This window comes from Streptopelia decaocto (assembly GCF_964273445.1).
Source record: "Streptopelia decaocto genome assembly, chromosome: 2".
Taxonomy (NCBI): Eukaryota; Metazoa; Chordata; class Aves; order Columbiformes; family Columbidae; genus Streptopelia; species Streptopelia decaocto.
Window position 1 is genome coordinate 34,773,157 of NC_138655.1, and position 21,467 is coordinate 34,794,623.

The 21,467-nt window shown below is 38.0% G+C and overlaps 1 protein-coding gene across 3 annotated transcripts in view; it reads left to right on the forward strand.

Annotated features, from left to right (window-relative positions):
• The window catches only part of EYA1 (EYA transcriptional coactivator and phosphatase 1), a gene marked incomplete at its 5' end in the record, with an annotated part of 156,975 nt that extends 136,065 nt beyond the window's left edge, over positions 1 to 20,910 (forward strand). For all 3 annotated transcript variants that reach the window (XM_082046794.1, XM_082046795.1, XM_082046796.1), the window contains 6 exons: positions 7,390 to 7,448; positions 7,651 to 7,811; positions 8,017 to 8,131; positions 8,416 to 8,537; positions 10,491 to 10,591; positions 18,706 to 20,910. In XM_082046794.1, coding sequence (XP_081902920.1) covers positions 7,390 to 7,448; positions 7,651 to 7,811; positions 8,017 to 8,131; positions 8,416 to 8,537; positions 10,491 to 10,591; positions 18,706 to 18,786 — 639 coding nt within the window. In that variant the 3' untranslated portion in view covers positions 18,787 to 20,910. The remainder of the gene's footprint in view (positions 1 to 7,389; positions 7,449 to 7,650; positions 7,812 to 8,016; positions 8,132 to 8,415; positions 8,538 to 10,490; positions 10,592 to 18,705) is intronic.
• Positions 20,911 to 21,467: the final 557 nt, after the last annotated feature.

Sequence of the window (21,467 nt, forward strand, 5' to 3'; positions counted from 1 at the left end):
CTTCAGTAAACAGAAGTTGCAGAATAAGATCGGTATTTATTTTGGAACAAACACTGTTTACTTTAGGAGTATCATATTTAATCCAAATGTGCTTGTTCATGTGACCAAGAAAAATAGGATTTTAATCACTTTTTCTACTAGAAAAGAATAGCATTCATTGTGTGTTCTAAAAGGGTTATGTGTTTGGTGCAGGAGAGCACTCCTAAGTCATTGTCTATGAAAATGAGTTTATGAAATAATTTCAGTTCTTAGTAGTAGCTAATTATTTATATGGTTAATAGCCTTTTTGGTTTGTTTGTTTTGATGTGCTATTTTAACAGTAGAAGATGGGCTTTGGGTTTTTGTTGTGATTTTTTTTTTTCACACTATAAGACCTTATAGTCTAAAGTTTAAACCAGGAGTGTTTTGAAAGCCTTCACAGCCTGATTTAATTCCTTGACTGTTCATCCACAAATTGTCAGACAGAATGAAGTGGATTTCAAGAACTCTCTTTGTTCTTCATATCCTGTGCCTGACCCACAGGTAATCTGCACCTTTTTTCTTCAGCGACGAATAATTGTGGTGGGAAAGAAGAGAAAATGTTAGGGTCACAAAGTGCAGGCTAGACAGAGATGACAGGTCCTGCCAATTGAGTGCCAGTATTGAGAACCTGCGAACCGTAGTCTCCGCTTTTTCACATGGATTTACGCTGTACGTTAACAGGCACAGTGCGATGATGGGTGAGGAAATTCAGCACTTCAGGCTTTATTGCCTCGACTTGAAAGGAAGTGCAGAGGGTTTTGTATATTTAGCAAGTACAGAAATACACTAGAGGAGCATTTGGCACAGGCCATATACATACACACACAGAGGATATGGGTGCTGTTATTCTATGTAATGCCATTTTTCTAACCTGTACACTTACTAGAGATTTTGCTATATTTCTAGTCAAGTAAAAACTGGAGATTTATTTGCCAAGTTTAATGACTACTATTAAATAATGTTGGGATCCTTGCATGTTTTTTGTTTTGTTTTTTTTTATAAAACCAGAACAGAGACTACTTGCAGCAAGCTACTTTTTATTTTGCAGGAATATAATCACAGCTATAAGTAAAAAGATGTAGAAACAAGCAGATAATAAAAAATGGTCATCACAAACTGCCTTTGGAATATGCAATTGCAGTTTTGAAAAACATTCCCTGACAATCTGTAATCCTGTGTTTCCCAAAGAAGCACATTGTGATGGCTTATAGAAGTGATGAGTCTTTGTGGAGCAGATAATAATCTGAAAGGGTATATATCTTAAAGGGTATATTGTTTCTGGAAAAGACATGAAGAGAGATACTGCTGTCATAAAAAGCTGCATGAAAAAACACAGCAGTGTACACTGGAGGATTTTTTTTTAATTAAGGTTTTTTCAGATACATCACATTTATGAAGGATTGCAGCTTTAACTTGTTTTGCCAGATCTGTTCTCACATGTACATGACCAAATTTCTCTACTGTTCAGTAGGGAAAATGAAGCAGTGGATATAATTGCGTAATGACAGATATGAGAGGAACAGAGAATCCCAGCAATCATTTCCTGTGAGTTGGCCAGAGTCCAAGTTGTCTCAATGGACATGCTGATGTAAAGGCAAACTCAAAATAGCTTGTTCTGAAGGGTGGTTGTTGGCTTTTTTTTTTCCCCTCTCTCATTTGACTTTGCAGACTAAGGTATTGAAACAATTAGTTGACAGCATGGTGTTAGTTTTCTCACGGTAAATTAAGAAGATTAACCAAATGTGGAAATGTATTTTAGCCATAATCAGCAGATTTGGGACTATAATACTACAGCATTCTCTGAGGTTATGTTCATAATATTATTCACATTATTCCTTTTCATAGTGTGCAAGCTTGTCCAGAGTTATCTTACACTCAATGTTTATTCAAAGGCAGCAGAATTATTAGATTTATTTTTGTTAGTTTTGTAACACAGAAATGTAGCGGATCAGCATGCTAGCCGTTACATCACTCCACTTGGCATGTAGTATTGGCACAGATAAGAGGAACTCTTGTAACAGCCTTAATCTCTTTTTTTTATTATTATAATTTTCCTACAGTAAATTGAGTAGTGAGGCATATTTTACATAATTATGGCAGAAGTGCACAACTTGACGGGTGGTAGCGAAGGAGCAAAGTAATATAAATATTTGCAGAACATTTCTGCCATAACTTAATGTATTGCATATGAATCTTTCTAAAGATCTTAAGTTAGTTTGAAGGAATTATTTCAGAAGACTACATAGGTCCAGGCATTTTAAGAGCTGTGAATAATGACTGTGGAGCATCTCTCGAAGTTTTTGGCTCATCATACAAAAACAGAAAAGAAAGAAAAGTTAGCAGGAAGGAATTATCAAATGCTTTGGGAATGGAGGAGGGAGAAGACACAAGTTTTCCATGTACAAGTAAGACTTAGGCTAGATTCACCTAGTCCATCATTTCCAATTGTTGTTTTTCTTTGGCTTACTGCATTTCACTGGAGACATATTTGCACTTAGCAAATGATTGCAGCAGTTTGAAGGAGCTCCTGTGAACATGTATCTGCTGCTGCTTCAATCCCAAAGCAGAGCTGATGGAAGGGAGCATAGAAACAAGCCTCAGTTGCTCCCTGCAATGTCTGTTGGTTTAATTGTGCTGCTGCAGGATATTTGTTCAAGCTAAGATACTAGTTACAGCATTGCAAGGTCTGAGGGATGCAAACACATGGATCCATGTAAGTTAGCTGTGCAAGAGAAGAGCAAAGGACAGCATGGACAGTAATTTCTTAAACTGCTATAGGTAGATTTGCTAAGTTACAGATGCTGACACTCATTTTCCCTTAGGCTAACTGATAAGTCCACAGACAACCTCCAGTATCACCTTTAACACTGTATCTTTGAACATGCTTTAAGCATATTACTAATGTTTTATATCACCTATTTGGCCTCTTCCTACATCCAAACTTGCAGTTTAAAGGTATATAGGAAATGTCTCCTTTCTCTTCCTTGACAGTAGCTTTTGCTGAGGTTTCCCTCCTACAGGCTTTTAAATCCTCCTGCATTTCAGAGCTTGCTGTCTTTTGTGCTGCCATTCCTGAACTGAAAAGACTTGTCTCCCCCTTTGCAGAAGATGAATTTTCTCTCTGCCTCAAATTCTTTCTTAAAATGTAATTCTCCACAAAACCTTTTGAACAAACCTCCCTAGCTTCCAGATGGCACTTATTTGACATAGCTCTGGGGGGTCCTGCCTTGGGCTCCCACCACCCAGCCCCACTCTTATGCCTTTTCCTACAGTGGCTGTCAAGCTTAGTGTGCTGATCATACAGAAAACCAACCAAGAAGAAGCAACTGAGCCACATTTCTGACCAACTTGCCCTCTGATTGCTGGCCACAGCTGCAAGAGATCTGCAGCAGAGATCTGAATCAGAGCAGCATCGCCTCTCTAGACTAAATCACCCTTCGCGAATAACTGTCCTATCCTGTGTCTGGTACTTGTGCACAGAACATATGTGTGGCACCATGAATAAGGTGTTTTAAATTTCTGTATGTTTTAGTAGCCCAACTCTTATATTCAAATGAACATTGAGCACTTTGGCAATGTTTTCATTAAAATCAATGCAATTTAGACAGATCTATGTGAGAGTAGGTTTGAGACGTCTAAGATGCTTTTCCATTCTGAAAGTGTTATTGCTTGAACTATACCAAGTGTATTTGGCTTTCCAGGGTTTGATCCCAAAGTTCAGAGCTGCATCTCAGCCTGTCTGACTGAAATACAAACCTCCAGTGCAAACATGTCATCACTTGTAGTCCCTCGTGAAGATTTCAAACTGGATACACTGAAGTTGCAAGGTCAACACCTTTAGGAGCAAAGCACAGCTTGCTGCATAATCTTTATACATAAGCCACAGGATATTTTGCTCCTTACTTGCCAGTTCAGCCTATTTTAAAAGTGAATCCAACAATTTTAATGTTCTGCTTTGGAGCTAACTACTAATCTGATTCTATCATAATAAAATACATCTGCATAAATAACATTCATTTATACTGTTTCTACTGGGAATTAATCTCAGGTACCACTTTGCCAGGGAAATTAGGAGCAGAATACTAGTACTGTATTTCCTATGAAAATTTTGCAAAAGTGTCAAATATATCTGTAAAAGTTTGAAATGGTAAGCCTGCAAACAAACCAGTTTTTTGGTTGTTTTTTTGAATGTTTGTTTAGCTCTAAGTTGACTCCTGTCATGGAAGCTTTTTGGGGAAGTACTTGCGGATTTTATGAGGCTTTGTATTTTTATTAAAATAATTCTTTGCAAAAATGTACTGGTTGGAAGCATATACTTTATTTATTGGTCAGTGTCAAACGTCATTTTACCATATTCCTGATTATTGTGCATATTGAGTTAACTGCTGGTTTAAAATGTTAAATGTGTGGGTACTTGCTTAAAACTAATCAGAGTACTGAACAGTGTCTCAGGTAGTCTTTGCTCATGAACAAATGCTCCACACAAAGCAAGCAAGTGAAAACAAATACAAGGTGTTCCGAAGGAAGGTTGGACCAGATCACTTAATGGTGGGCAGGTATTGGATTCTCTTCAGAGTTATTCCTAAATAACTTTACTGCTAAAAAAGAAATTGCTAAATGAGCTTTTTCCCTTCCCATGTTTAGGGATTGAAAAATGCACCCATCACTCATTAGCCCAAAGTCTGAGTCAGCTAGAGAGTGTGAAAAAATACCTGGCACTCAAAGCTCACATTTAGCCTCAAAGCTGTGTCCTGCCACTCAAGAGGAACAAAACAGTCATGCACTGTTTGTGACCTTCCTTTAGTTGTAATGTAGTGTCAATCACATTGGTCTTTAATCCTTTCCAAATTATAACATGTATCTTTTGTGCTTTAATTTTGCTCATTCCCTTCCTGACTCGACTTTTTTCTTCTTTTATTTCTGACAAAAGGGGACACTATCTCTCTCCATTATATTCAGTATTTTACCAGAAATCTGTGATGTTCGTCACTTTTTCTTCCATTTGCTTGCTTTCTTGACACTGCTTCTATACCTTTACCCCAATGAGTTTTAATCTCTAATTTCTCTTTTGGGGTTTTTGTCTCCAAAATCACTCTTTCTTTCAATACCATGATTTCTATTTCTGATGTGTCATTTCAGTTCTCACTTTCTACCTATCAAGCAGATAGTTAGACAGAAGGGGAGAATGTCTGTGGTGTCCCAAGGCTTGTGATGGTCTCAAGACCTTGCAGTGTAAATTAAAATTCCAAGTCCTTGGGTCCTCTCTAACTGTGGGATTGGAGATGACTGGTGTCATCTTTCCTGCCTCTCTCTTTTGCCTGAGAGCACTGAATTTGTAACTCTGTTGAGTTATTCCTTCTTTCAACTGCTCCTGTAGGAAGCTGATCTTCTACTCCTTCCTTTAGTTTTGTGGTTACTAAAAAAATAGTTTCTTTTTGCCAGATTTCTACTTTGATTCCTCTTCTCCAGCAACTTGTTCCAATTGTTATTCGTTTCCAACCTGGAACACCGTTAACTTGATAATTGTCACTGCTGTGTTGATGACTCAAGCTTAGGTTTTCTATCTTTTGAGACTTTGAGAAGTCACTAAGCAGTGGAAGAGTAACTACAATGGGAAAGCCATGAATTCAGGAGGGTGTCCCTTCATTAGCTTACACTCAGTTCATATTTGAATCCTTAATTTTGTAGGCATTTGGATGGACAGTTCCTTTTAGTTATAAACAAACAAAAATCCCTTGATTTATGTGAATTTGATAACTTGCTGAAGAAGCTTCTGTGTTTTTTGTTTGGGTTGGTTGTTGTTTGTTTTTTTTTCAGCCAAGTTGATTTTCAAAGCCTGGCAACATATGTTCACACTTGTAGTTTCGGCTGTGTCTGTATATCTAATACATTTTGTCTGCCTGAGGAGGAAATTCACTGTATGGTGGTTAAATATGAGCAAATGTAGTATTGTCTTTCCTGTGCTGGTTGCCACTCTTACATCTCTCTCTAGCACAAGCTACCTATGTTTAAAATACAAAACAGTTATTATAGTAAGAATAAGTGCATGTTATACAAGTGCGAAAGACCACACCTTGTTCTTCAAAGCATTTGAAAACTTTCTGAGGTATTTTTCATAGACGTATGTTTTTAAAAATCTAGAATCCACAGCCATCATGTGAGGCCAAATAGACTTCTTCAACTTTTTTCTTATCTGAGGTTGTTGACCTCAGGAGAGGAGGAGAAGGTTACAGGGTCAAAGTCTTTTCCTCCTTGGAGCTTGCTGCTTGCTGGGAGAGGGTTGGCTGGAAAATAGATGTTTTAGAAAAAGGGTTAAGGGTCATGATTTTAATTCTGTTAGGGAACAGCTGGTTTGAGTTTCTTTGCACTTCTATCTTGCCTCCCTTCCTCACAAATCCATAGAGAGAGAAAAATTTGTTCAGGGGAAAGCAATAACACAAAAATAAAGGATTGCAATTTTTTAATGTTTAAAATAGATCATGTTTTTTATAGAACTTCACATTAAGAGAGAGAAGAGGAAATTATTAAAATAATTGAAATCCATTATTGTTTCAAGCACTGAATTGAGACTGATCTAGAGTGCCAAAGGTTTATTTGTTTTCCTGCCAAAAGTTAAATTGTTAGTATTAATGTTCTGATGGTTTTTTTGGTGGATAAACACTACACATTAAAATTTTTAGTTTAGTGATGGACAAAGCTAATTATGAATGTGCTGTGTTAGTTTGCATACAAGTCACTGAAGAGAGATGGCTTGATTTGCCTGTTTCTGTTCAGATTTTCTTCATCTTTGCAAGCTGCTTTCATGCACTAAGACCAAAGAGAGAGAAGGAAACTCACAACTCTCAAATGAATGGCAAACTAGGAACAGATTTTTCGTCTGCACTCCTCTGAAACGCTGGCCTCAGGCTGTGTTGGTGTGTGGCTCAACAGCAATCAGAGGTCATAATTTCATTGGCGGTTAGCATCAGGTTTAATTTTTCTAATATGTTACATTTACCAAAATGTCTGGTTTCAGTTACACTTATGCACTGACTGAATCAGCTTTGAGGAGCGTTATGTCTTAAGGTACCTAAAAAGCTACAAGAATGTTTATGGAACACATATGCTAATTGTTTTTAACCACTTTCCTTTCTAAACACAAAAACCTGGTTTTGGAAAGCCATTTAGCAGCAGTAGCTAATGATGGTGTGCATTTATTCTAAGAAATGAGCACAAGGAATAGGTAAAATAGTTGTTTTAACAAGACTGCCATCTACTGATTTACACAATTAAAAATATTCTCGACGAGTAGATTGTTCATCATTTTTATAGCTTTATTTTCAAGAATTGCAAGATCAAGAAAATTATAAAGTCTTTCTGTCACCTTAGGAATGCGACCAGGTTCACATTGACGACGTGTCTTCAGACGACAACGGCCAGGATTTAAGGTACAAGCGAACTGAGCAAGATAAAACCTCACTTTGCAAGTTCCTTCCTGGGAAAGTGGTGAACTGCTGTAACGCTCACAGTAGCCCGCTCTCTCTTTATAATAGCTGTCTTAGCCTTTGCAACTCAGCAAAGTGAGTAGCTGGTGATTGAATGTAGACTGTTCTCTTTTATTAATCTGGGGGTTTTCTTATCTCTGACTAGCACGTATAACTTTGGAACAGACGGCTTTCCCGCGGCTGCCACCAGTGCGAATTTGTGCCTCGCGACAGGGGTGCGAGGAGGAGTGGACTGGATGCGAAAGCTGGCTTTCCGCTACAGACGAGTAAAAGAAATATATAACACCTACAAAAATAATGTTGGAGGCAAGTGACTCTGGAGTATCTAACAAATACAGAAGTAGTAAAAGGGAAGAACTTTTGGTTTCCATCCATTTTTTAACGTGGTAGTGCTTAGTGAGCTGTTTAGTTTGAGGTGTGTGGAAAATTGTTTCTGGGCTGATGGAAAGCAAAGGAAAATGGCAGAATGCTGCTTCATTTCAATGCAGACATTCTCTTATCTACTCCACAGGTCTTCTTGGTCCAGCAAAAAGAGAGGCTTGGTTACAGCTCAGAGCAGAAATTGAAGCTTTGACAGATTCTTGGCTAACACTTGCACTGAAAGCACTCACCCTTATTCATTCAAGGTGAGTATGGGATAGTTAGGAAACTTTAAGATTTCTGATGATAATCTATTAATAGAAGAGGCTGCTGGTCTGGTGGACAAAATGCTGAAGCTGGAGGACCTTCTTCTCATTCCTTGTTCTGGTCTGACCATGCCACTCTGTATCTTGCTTTCCTATAAGGTAGAGAAAACCCCTTTCTTTGTAAGTGGCAATAATAATGGTGAGGGGTTCTGATGGGAGGGATAAGATTTTACTTGTTTTGTTTGTTAAAAAAAAAAAAGATGTTTGCATTTTCTTTTCCATAGGACAAATTGTGTGAACATTCTTGTAACAACTACGCAGCTAATTCCAGCTCTGGCGAAAGTCTTGTTGTATGGACTAGGGGTTGTATTTCCCATAGAGAATATTTACAGTGCGACTAAAATAGGTGAGCTATTTTTATACTGTTGTGATACTTTTGAAACTGTGATTCTAAATAAAAAGCTACTGTAGTCTGCATTTATTTCTTACCTACATTCACCATAGCAAATACAGAGGTTAGTAATACCTGATCTCATTAAGCACTTTTCATGCTGAAGCATCCTAAAGGTGCTTTTCAAATGTTTGTCATGATCCAGCACAGAAAGCTGATGCAGTCTCTGTTAGGAGGAAATATAATTGCTTTTTTGTCATAATTTCTCAAAACTGTGAGGCTGTGTAGCAGCTGAGAAGGCTTTTTAGTAGGTTGTAAGTACAGAATGTTGTAAACATGAGCCCTGGCTCCATTTGTTTTTATGGGCTCTGTAGCAAATTTTGCTAAACAGTTTACCAGAAGCAAGAAAGTTTTGCTGCAGAATGTAATTATTGAAGTTCATTCATACTGACTGTAATAAGCTTCAGCCAGGCAAATGTTTATTTCTGTTTTCTGGTTCAGTATAAAAGATATTATTCTGATTATGCAGAAGTACATAGGACCAGATTGCAACCGTCCTTGTAGTTTTTAACGTGATTATGACATATCTGTTCTGTCTCAGATTCCTTCAAAATTGTGGGCTAGATGAAAACATTTTTCATGTGTTCTTAAGTATCTATAATACAGGAAGCTCAAATGGCCAAGAAAAAATGGTGGGTTATTTTTGTTTGGTTTTGGTTTTTTTTTAAAAAAAAAAACCAACTTCATCGAGATTTTTATGTAGAAATTTGAAAGCATTACCATAAAAGATTTAAAGCTGTTTTCTGGATAGAAATGTAATGGTACCATCTGTCAAAACTTTAAAATCAATTAAAACTTTGAATTATAATAGTTCAAATACACATTTTAATTAAAACATGTTTTAATAAATATTCCCTTGTGACTTCACATACACAGGACAGGAGGGTATTTTTGGAAAACTGTGTTCAGTCGCCGACTGTCACAGGAAATCATTAGATTTTTGTAACATGACATGATTCATAATTTTCAAGCACTGTTTCAAGCTACTTAGTGTTGGAGGTTTCTTGTGCCTGGGACTACTGTTAAAGGGTGTCATTGAATAGTTAGGCTTTTCTTCTGGCTAGAAACCTTTTTGTAATTTCGAAGCTTTTTTTTTCTTATGCTGGTATTGATTTGTAGCTGAAAAAAACTACTTTGAAAAACACAAATTTTCCCATCGCTTGCTGTAAACACACAGGTAAGTGTGTACCATGACCAGACTGAAGTGAACTTTCAGAGTGGGAACATTTGAGAAAACTCAACTGCAAGAATTTGCTTTCTTTCTGCCTTCCCAGTACCAGTTCCTGAAGCTTCCCAGTATCAGTATGTAGGTGTAGGACTGGAGCACTGAGATCATTTCCCCAGGTCTGCACAGGGAAGTAATGAGCCATGTTACTGGATCCCAGTGCAGGATCAAGGACTTGTCTGTGTATTGGATTACAGACATTTAAATCTGAATCTTTTGGGTTACCTCCTAAGTCAGGATACTACTGTTTCAGGAGCTGTGCTTACTCTTGTCACAGGTTGTGGAAAAAAAACCCTAGAATTTTGACTCAGATTCAATCAATTTGCTCCGTTCAGGATACTGGCCATCAACAGCCAGTAGAGAATTGTCCTGATGGGGAAATTACCCCCTGAACCCCACCTCAGATTAGAGAAGCAGACAAGGTAGTTGATATTGTGGAACTCTAGTTCACTACCTTTGCCATGGCGTGTGTACTAATGGACCTCATGGACCAGATTTTAAGGTTGGCTGGCAGCTGCCATGGCAGGAATAAAACTGCACTTCGCCTTGATACGCTGTCCTGTGGGAGAGGCTCTTCTCTCCCACTAGCTCTAATAATTTATTATAGATCTGCGCTAAAAAGTCATGTATTTGATGTCCTCCCATCACCACCTATCCTGAATAGTCTGATCTTTTTATTTCAGGAAAAGAAAGTTGTTTCGAGCGAATAATTCAAAGATTTGGAAGAAAAGTAGTGTATGTTGTTATAGGGGATGGTGTCGAAGAAGAGCAAGGTGCAAAAAAGGTAATGGCCTTTTTTCAGTGTGGGTTGATTTCAAGAGTCTGAAAGCAAAATTGTCTTTAATATGGGACAGCATGCATTGACGTTTGGGTTTTGTGTCTTTGCTTTATGAAATATATTTTGACTGTATCTAGTAGAAAGTTGTGTATGACTCTAGATGATAATGTTCCTTGTTCTCCAAAAGACACATTAAGCTAGCTATGAATGTTTGATGTATGTCAAAAAGTAGCCTGAAAATGGACCCTGGCTTTGTGCCAAGAACTAATAGTTCTGTCTTCATTGGCATCTCAAAATACCCCATAGGATGTTATGAATATAAGCAAAAAATGGCAATTCTTGCTGATCAAAGGCAGTGTGCCGTTTGACTATATGAAATACATATATGTCACACCTTGAAAAGGTATGTAGGACTGGAGTAGGTATGCAAAATTTTCAGGGGTTTTTTGTGTCCATAGTTTGGGTTCTATATTCGGGTAAATGCTTGTGGCTTGTCCTGCATTCATAACCTCAGTTAACTGACCATAGGATACTAGTTGAATGTGTCTTTATTATTTTTTGCTTTCTGCTGGGAAGAAGGGAAAAAATCACTTTTCTTTGCCCAGTCTGGAATAGACTCCATACAAAGTAATTCTTCTCCATGACAAATAATAGGCATTATTCCTGGCTTTTCTATCCTACCAAAGTAAAGCAGATATAAAGTCTTTGCTTGAAGGAATGAGGCATAATTTTGGCTATTTGAACAATAGGAGAAAGAGTAGGAAAAGGGGCATTTCTGTTCTTGCTTCCTTTTACAGGTAAATTGCTTTTACCTAGCTTCTCTTTTAGCATAAGGCTCTCAAAGATGGTTCTGTATGTGTTTCCACTGTAACTTTCTAAATTGGAGAAGTGAAACTAATTAGTCCACATGGCATTTTACAACCACTTGCTGGTATTTCTTCATGAAATCCATGTTTTGTGTCCCTAAAGTGTTGTGGGTAACTTCCCAGCTCATCCCAGCGCTTCACAGAGTCTCAGTTTCATATATCCCTTTGGTGGACTGACAGGAATAGTTTGCTCCTTTCTCCTTCAGAAATGCCTTTCATCTTTGCGGAGAAATGTTTTCCCGCTGTAAATGATTACATTTTAAAAGCTACATTTAAGATTGGGGGTAAAAAAAAAAACAACACACCACCACTTTGTTCCTTTTTTGTTGCTCAGTGAAATAGTGTTGTATATGATAATGGCAGGAGTAGTCCTTTCAGTAACATTATCTAATTCAATGCTTTTTTCAACAGGAAACATGATTCAGAAAAGCATAAAAAAAAGCCTTTCTAGTCCCTAAGAGGAGCAGCAGTAGAGAAAGTTCCTTTGTGCCATTACTTCTGCGTATTCTTTCTCGGTGGAAGGAATTTTCAGATTCAAAGCATGTTAGATGCTCTGGATTAAATTATCTGCTGCAGCAATGCCAGAGAAGTCAATAAGTAGGCCAGCAGCTCTGCTTTTCTGCAGAAAAATATTAATTTGATTAAGGAAAATGCTTCTGTGATTCTTGTCCTGCTTCTTACTCCACCAAAAAAGAGCTCACCATTTCACACTGTGAAAGCAGGATTTGCCTCTTAAGTTTTGGCTTTCGCATCCTGCAAAAGCAACAGCTGCAGTGCCTTGTGGTACCAGGAGCTGCTTCCAACTCAGATGTTGTCTTTTTGGTTATCTGCTCCTCAAGTTCTTTTTAGCTTTATTAGGAGGAGTAAGCATAGGGATGCACACTAGTGTATACTGTGCTTCAGTTTAAAGATGTATGCCCTGCCTCAGGAATAAATGGCATTGCTGTATTAAAAAACAGTGAAGGCCTAGACCTTCTCCAGAGACCATGCAAACAAAACAGCGAAGACTTAACCCCACAAAAAAACCCAAAGCCCGTTGACCCAAATTAGCATAACTGTCCCATGATGTATCCCATTGCCTTGCTTATCCCCTGAACCCTGTAGCTAGTTCCTTCCTACCTTCCTTCCTGTCAGCATGTTGGGTTTTGTGATATTCTTGGAGCAGGGACAGCTTTTATGTTATCCCTTTGTACAGCACTTTGCTGAAGGTGTTAACCTGTTGTGAAGCCCTTTAGGATATGTACATTTCTTTGCACCACGTAGACTGTAAACAGTACACCCTTCTTTAATGCTCAAATAGCACTTCATTGATTACCTGTAAACTACAATGAGAATTTTTAAGTGAGCACGTAAATTCAAATTTACTTAATTTGAGAGGTTTTTTTATTCTGTGTTTGTGTAGTGAAAAGACCTGAAATTCTAGCTTAGGAGGTAAGAAAGTTACATTTTATTATTAAAAATAGTTTACCAATAATTGATCGATTGCTTCATCATAAAACAAGATTTTAATTTATATCAATACAACAAAAGGGGGAAAAAAGGACACTTTAAAAAAACTTCTTATTATAGTCATTGTTGTAAAAATTTAACAATAGAAACTTTTTAATATAATTTAAAAGATCGTTGCTCTTTCGAAAGACATTTTTAAGACAAAGCATTTTATTGGACAAATGCCACTTTTGATCAATGAAAATAAATACAATACACTGAGGAAACCACACACTCTTATGTTTCACGTAGCGCGGGACTAGCCGTGGTATCAACACCTCCGTTAATTGTCACTTCCAGCACAACGTTTTATAAGACAATTAAAATTCTCAGGCCGTGTGCATTGCAGACTGGGAAATAATCCTACCCTTTGGATCGGTTCAGCTCACAGCCAGGGTGGCTGGAATGCCAGGGTTCACACTGAGGTTGCTACCTTTGGATCAGCTTTCCTGGGAAAAGAGGGAGAGGAGGGCAGAAAGGACCCGGTGTGAGAGCTGAAAGGTGCTCGGGGCAGCTGCCGCATCTGAGATGCTCGGGGGGGCTACAGTGGTGATACAGCGATTCCCAGAATAATTTTCTGGGGTTTTCTGCTAGAGACTCCACTGTCTTGGCATTTTATTTGTTTTGCTTTGTTTTGTGTTTTGTTTCATTTTATTTTGTTTGAGTTCGTCTTTTGCCTTTGGAGCCACAATCATAAAGTAGAGAAAAAAAAAACACCAGAAAAACCCACAAAAAACAAAACAAACAAACAAAAAAAACCCAACACACAACTCCCGAGTTTTTTTACTTAGAGGAATCCTCCGAAGGATTTCTAATTTGTGAGAGGAGACAAAGGAGGAGGCTCTCTGCACTGAGGAGCTGGATTTTACATCAGGTGATTCGGGAGAGCCCGGGCAAATCGGCTTCTCCCTTTGTCTCCAAAATGGTCATGCTGCCTTGGAGGGAAATTGGGAGGAAAAATCATAAATCTTTGTGTAGCAATAAATAGAATATAAATGGGTATCCAATATGCCACTGCTTTCAAGCTCACAGTCACACTGTGCTGGTCAGGTTTGGGGTAGGAAGTAAAGACGACACTTAGCAAATCTGGCAGGAACACAACAAAAATACTGTGGAAGATGACAGAAACTGATGAGTTTTCTATTCAAATCCATCACAAATCTCAGGAGTAAGATTTTTGTATAAATATGTATTCGTTTAAGGAAAGGAGGATAGTCTGAACTTTTCAGCATTGCCGTCAAAAAAATGGCTTTGTTTTGCCCGTGTGCTAATAGAGGCACTTTATTTGGTTGGATAAAATTGTTGAAGTTTTTTTATTTTAGTAAATACATGCTGAAAAATAATATTGTTTCTATTTCAGAAATAAAATTCCTTAATATTTTATGTTATTTAATAATATTATAATTATTAGTTTTACTAAATTAATAATTTTACTTTTCATGGTTTTTACACCAAAAACGAAGTCAAACTTTTCCCATCATATTTCATTTCAAAGTGTCATCAAAATTAAATAAATAAAAAGTTCATAAATATGTTTATTCCCAAACTTCATGTTATTAACAAAACAATTCACGTTTTTTAAAAGACGAAAGCTTCCTATTTCTTTGGAAGCTATTGAAATAGTACACAAAGTAATTGTTTTACTGCCAATCTAGATGCATATTCCTCCAATACGCAATAAGAAAAGCTTTCTTATAGTTTTCTTAGATACCAATGCATCTAGTTACACTGCCTGTTTATTAGCAGTTAGCATTTGTTGTCCATTCTCCCACAGCGGTGAATGAGATATTAGCATTTCTCAGTGTACTTAAAATAGAGGACACGTGTTGTACATGGCATGCATGCTAAGTGTTGGCAGGGATGGCTTTCTAAAGGCAATATTTAGTAAATATATATACAAAGAATCTCTTGCCCGGTCATTCGGTAAGAAAAAATGTACTTCTGTCTCATGGGTGTGTTGCCGCTTTTGACAGGGCTGAATAGTTGTGGTTAATTGAAGCATGGTAATACAGGAATGATGTATAAGGTTTTGTATGATAATTTTGTTACCTTCAATGTTTTAATTTTGTGCAATAATTTCTTATCTTAGATAAAGTGAAAATTACAGTACATACCCCATGAACACGCATGCATATATATGGACACATACGTGTGTGAAACTCTATATACCTACACAAACATATGCATATATATATATAGAGATATGTATCAGGTTTGTTTTGCATCCTCTTAGCTATGGAAGCCTGTGCCATAGGGTCAGACTGATAGAGATCTCAATTAGCTGCCTTTGGCTGTGCACAGAGCGCCAGGGCAGATTCCAGCCCCCTGCAGCCACTGCGTTCCTGGCGTGCTTTATTTCTTGGGAGTGTGCTGCTGGTCTTTTGACCTATATGCAGGAGAACTGAAAATAATTATAATCCTGAGGTATATGCAACCTCTTTGTTTTCATGAGACTCACCTCACTCCTGTAATTATATGGAGTAAATGGAGGTCATAGTCCTTTCACAGACAGACATAAATGAAACAGAGGAGACTTAAGTGAATTTGAAATAGAAAGATATAGCTAAAATAATGACCACTTAAAGTTTTGGTTTAGAATCTGGCCATAAACAGCCAAGGGTAATCCAAAACTTGATATTGCATATGGACATCTAGCAAGAACTGCTGTGATTTGATTTAGCAGAAGCTAAACCTTCTGTTAAATCAATCAGTCTTTAACTGCCCTAGCTGCCTGGTGTGTGTACACTCTGTGATGCTGAGGTTGTTACTAGGGAAGCAATATAATGCTGGAGCTGCATGAAGTGGGAGCTGGAAGCCAAGAATTTATTACTACAGTTCTCCCTATTCATTAGTTTGCTGCTTGACCTTGAAGGGCGTCCATGTCATTGACTCTTGGCTTCTGCAGAGACACTACTCAGTCAGGTGTCCACCCAAGTCTTTACTGTGCCACATGTTAGGTCTGCTATTTACACCTCCCTGACCCAATGGCTGAGGCAGAGCTGGTGCCAAGCTGACTAAGTGAAGCTGAGAGCTATGGCTGGTGGAAAGGCAGAGCAGATAGGTCCTGCCTGGCAGGGGGCTTGTGAGAGAAGGGGGAAACAGCAGCCGCACAAGAAAGGGAGGCAGCATGGCTGAGCACTGCTGGGCACTGCACAGACCTGCAGCAAGCACAAACCTGTCCCCCTTCGTCCTTGATGTAATACCCCTATTAGATGTTATAAATTCTGCCAGGAAGATCTCCGAGCCTAAGTAAGAGATAGGCGTACAGAAGCTTTTGAAAAGCCTGGAGAATGTCAGGATTAGGGATATTTATTTTGTTTCACTCTTGCTGGTTCGTTTCCTGAGATGAATCTTTGGGAAAGATTTGAGTCAGAAAGCAGCAGTGTCTGACCTGATAGAGCGAGGAGGATAGACTATCTGTATAATGTAACAGAGGGAAGACACTGCGATGTGGACTTGTAAGTCAATGAGCTAATGGCATATAATTTCTGTTGTTGATGGAGCATAGAGACAGCACAATGGAAGTCTAGGTTGAAGATGTAGAAATAATAGGTGTCATAGTCAGTTTTCGACACTTCCTTCTTAAGGAAAGGCTTAACGTATAAAAGTGTTTTGGAAGCATAATAAATATTTGCTCCAACAACATCTCCCATCGTGAGATTTAGTCAGCTGTTTCTCAAGGCTTTGTAACAATCTAGAGTTAAGCAAAGCAGAACAGAAACTCTTCCATTGGTGCTTCATTGTGAGTAATTTCATTTTCTTCCTGAAGAAATTTCTTTGCTTTAAAAACTAGGCATAGTTTGAATGTGGGCATTTGTCTATGCATCCATATTACATTTTAATTCAGATCAGGAGTGTCATACTGAAACAGATCTTCCCATCATTCCTCCTTACCATGCTTTGATTAACATCCTTGACTGGTTTTAGAGAGGCAGGGAGGGAGTGGAGAGGGAAGATTTATTTTGGATAGAACTAAACAAGAATATATTGTCCAGGTGCTCACCAAATACTCTCCAACAGCTAATGTGCACTTTTTTCATTATGGCAAACTAGAGCTCTTCTGAAGTAAAAACCCTGAAACATGGGCACTGGGTGCTCACCAGCTCCTTCTTCACTCTGCACTCCCTCTTACTGTGCAACTGCACTTACTAACATTTGTCCTGCACTGGGTGCTCATTTTCCCGATTCCTTACCGTGCTTTTTAGTCTTGCTTATTAATATTGATTAATTCAGCATCATCTTCTCTGACTCACACAAGAGCACCAGTTGATTGTTCGTTAACAGTTGCCTTTTGACTTCAGAGAGACTTGCCGCTATTTACATGGTTACGTTTTTGGGGGGTTTTTAAATCTTTGCTTTATTCTATAAATTCAATCCAGTTCATCATCACATCATTATCTGGATTGAAGCAGCATTCTTCTAAAAATAATAGTTATTTATACACTGACAGACAGATGTTTACCTGAGCTTCTAAAAACAAATATATGATAGGCTCTGTGCTAAGGTGCCTTGTGAGATAGGTACAAGGTAAAATTACAGTACATACAGTAAACATGCAGCTGGAAACAGAGAGTTTCACATTGTTTTCAAGATTGTTCTTTAGCTTAAAATTTGAGAAGACCTGAATGAAAAAAAGAATATCAGCATAGAAGTGATAATCAGAAGAGATAAGTTTTGCCACTGATTTCAGTAGAATTAGGAATTTGGTCTGGAATTGCTGGAGGAGGATGAAGAAAGCCTTTCTGTGGTGTTGTAGATAAAGTGCTTGGGGAACTCAGAAGCTATTTTGATAATAAATTGCTTGTGGTTTGCCTCCTAAAGGTGCCAGAACACAGACTCACCCAATGAAAAGGTGAACACGACCACATTCGGAATATTGTTGAGTTGAAACTTTTTTCCCATGACATTTATAGACTGTTTTTCTGAAGAATGATTATGGTTATCTTTATTATTACTGTTATTATTTGAGCAAAGGTTCTTCCTGACACTATAATCCCTGCTTTACAGTATAAAGATAGTTCTTAATCAGATTTTTACTCTTAATGGATAAAGTAATGTGTGCTTTTTCCTGGTATTTGTGGTTTTGATTTGTTCAGGTTGCTTGCAAACATATTTGTGCTCCAGACAGATTTTATTGCAGCCAATAGGAAAAAAATATGAATTTATTTTAAACTTGTCCCATATGGAAAAGATGTTTTAAGATCAGTGCTAACAATGTGTGATGTTATACAAAGCACAGGGATAAAACTCCTTTCAAAGAGATGTGAGCAACACATGAGCTAGTCTGAATCACCACGCCTATGTTCTTAATTCACCTGCCAGGGATAGTTCCACAAGGAACAAACACGTTTTGATAGTAAATAATATTTCCCCCTCCCCCTTTTCTTTAATCAAATTATATTCCCTTCCTCAACCTACCTGCTTCGTGTACAGGTTATTTTGCCTATATTTTGTTCTAGAAATAATATTTTCTTCTGCCACATGCTGAAATCTGTTTTTCTCATAAAGAGATGAGAAACCCCTCCCTTCCTTACGACCTCCTGACATGTTTGCTGTTGTTCCCGTTGGTAAATAGATTTGCTGTTATTGAGAATATATGCTGAGGGGGTGGATCAGAGAAACCAGAGATAAATGTGAAGGGTTTGAGGTTTCAAGAGCTCTTTTTCTCTCCTTGCGGTGTTCCCTTATCTTTGCAAAAGACAGTGGGTGGGTCTAAATACCAGAACGCTTGGGGTTATTTTTACATGTTGTCTGTGCTGTTCACAGCATGCGATGCCATTTTGGAGGATCTCGAGCCACTCTGACCTTATGGCCCTTCACCATGCCTTGGAACTGGAGTACTTGTAGCAGCTCAGCAGCACTTTGAAACCCCAGAGCCTCCTTCTGCCCATGGACAGGATGCCTGTGTCTTGTGTCAGCATTGGACTACGGAACTTTGTGATTTCAACATGTTGACGTACAGCTGCAATTGGTCTTAACCCTTGCCCTTTCAGTAAACAGAGGAGCATGTCTTTTTCTTCAGAACAGCTGTTGGCTCTGGTACTGCGAGTCCAATGAAAATAAGCCATGCAAACATTTGAACAGCTCATCTTTACCGTATTTGCTACCAAAAAGAAGTAGAGAAGGAAAAAGAAAGAAAAAAAAAAGAAAAGAAAGAAAGGAAGTAAAAGGTTCATGCCTGTGAAGAAAAATAAAAGGACCTGCAAATGCTTTGTAGTTTTTAGACTCTTCAATGTGACACACACCGTTTCTTCAACACAGCAAACTTGATTGCACAATGAAGACTGAGATTTTTCAAAATACCAGTGGAGTAATTTTCTTGTAAAGAAGGTTTACTTTTTGGTTTCTCATACCCAGGGTACTCTGTACATCTTTACTTATTTATGAACAGACTATATTTTGACATCATGTAACTGAGGTTATGTATAATAGGATTAAAGGCTATTATAAGCCTTTGCCGTATGGTACAGCAACTACTTTTGATTTTAGCACATTACAGAGTAGTTTAAAATAAGTCTAATTTAAACTAATAGGTACATCACTGAGACAATCATGTACAGGAAGAATTTTTTGTGTAAATTTGTAATAATGAATGATTCTTTTACATATTGTTAAGGTAAATGCTATTGAAAGATAGTGATGCCTTGTTGGTGAAGAATGAGGCCACGTGCGCACAAACTGTTGTGCGGTGCCTTATCAAAGCGTTGGGTATAAATATGTAGATAATGGATTTTTTTTAGATAAACTTGTCAAGACCAAAAGCATGGATGTCAAGTGTCAATAGGAATTGGGTTTTGTTCTTTTCAGCTGTTTCTTTGCCTTTTTCTTCTCTCACCTACTCTGATTATGAAAAGATTGATTTCTTCCCCCCCCCAAAGGAAATATAGATAAAACACAGTTGAAGAGCAGTCCTTTGCTCTCTTCATTTCCTCTTTCAAAATTAACATATTAGCCCTTTTTTAGAGTATTGAAAAATGAATTAGCAAATTCATTCCATAAAGAAATAGAGAACACATATATTTTAAGACATGACTTAAACTGCAATGTTGGTACCAAATAGTTTTTGTCTCACCCAAAAGTGAAGAAAAACTATCATCGTGGTTATTTTTAGAAATTAGAAATGAGAATATTTTGGAGAAATTGAACAAGAATACTCATATACATTTAAGTTTTTTAATCCTCTTCCACCAGGAGTCAGATTTTCCTAAGATGTAACATCCATTGCCGGCAATGGAAATACTGAAATAGTTATCGCCAAGGAGTTAAAATTTGCTTTTGTCTATACCCATTTACAGGACAAACGTCGACTGTGTCTGTCTGTGACTCGTGACTTTTCTAATCTTGAAGGCCGTGAGCTACTCAGTCAGATAAACTGTTAGTCTGACTTTTCCGCTTGAATTGTACCAATTCCCTTTACCCAATTTAAATCTCTTCATTAAAAAGAAGCCTCCACTTTTTTGGTTCATTCTCCAGCTTTTCTTCTTGTTTTCTTTTGCTAAAAACACCAGCCTTGAAAAAGCTACCTGTAGAGCTACAAAGCACCAATGTAGCTACAAAACAACACCCTTCTCTATTGGAGGAATCATATTGCTGCTAGAATTCAATGTTTGTGGATTACTCTATTATTGACAGAGAGGCTTTTGTCCTACCAAGACTTGCACATGTGCTTTACTTCACCCAGTATGAGTACTGGAATTCACACAGTACTCACATACGTACATAAAGCACATCGTGAGTAGTCTTCAGAATTTAGACTATAATTAGCTTTTTTCTTCCTCAAGCAAAGTAGACAGTGATGGGGGGTTGGTTGTCTTTTTTTTTTTTTTTCAATTTTTAGTCAGTCATAGACTGAAAAAAAATAAACAGTTTATCTGGGCCTTATTGTACAAAAAGTGTGTTGTGTCCACAATTGTGTACAGAATTTTTCTTCATTAATTTTGTTTTAAATTAATAAAACTGATTTGTGAACATATTAAACAATTGTCTTGTATGTAAATCTACGATATTTCTGCCTTCTGGGTTGGGAACAAGGAGATGTTTCTCATGTCTTTGCTGTCACAAGGCAGAAGTTGTTCACCCACTTGTGCCCAGATGAGATATTAAATAGGATAAAAAATATTTGTGTCTAGTTTGCAGAAGGCTCAGCCAGGTTGCCAGCAGATGTTTTGCTTATCAGCAGGAGCTAGAGAAGGTCAGTGCAGAAGAGGGACTTGGTACATGGTGTCTTGGAAATGTGTACCAAAGTGACCCCCGCCCAGAAGTAAATGCCTGAATGTTAGGCACCACAGTGCCTCTGAATGTCATCCAAAACAATCCCTGTGCTGGGTGGATGAGTCCCACTGCTCAGACATCTCACTGAGAGCTCCAGCAATACTCCCATCCTCTGAGGATCTACAGGCCTGAACATCTCTAGGAATTCAGGACTGGAATTCATCTCTTACAAGCACGGAGCAGGGCCACCCTTTAAATCAGGGGAAGAGTGACAGCGCCCACCATTTCATAGCAGATGCTTTATTGTAGACCCATGA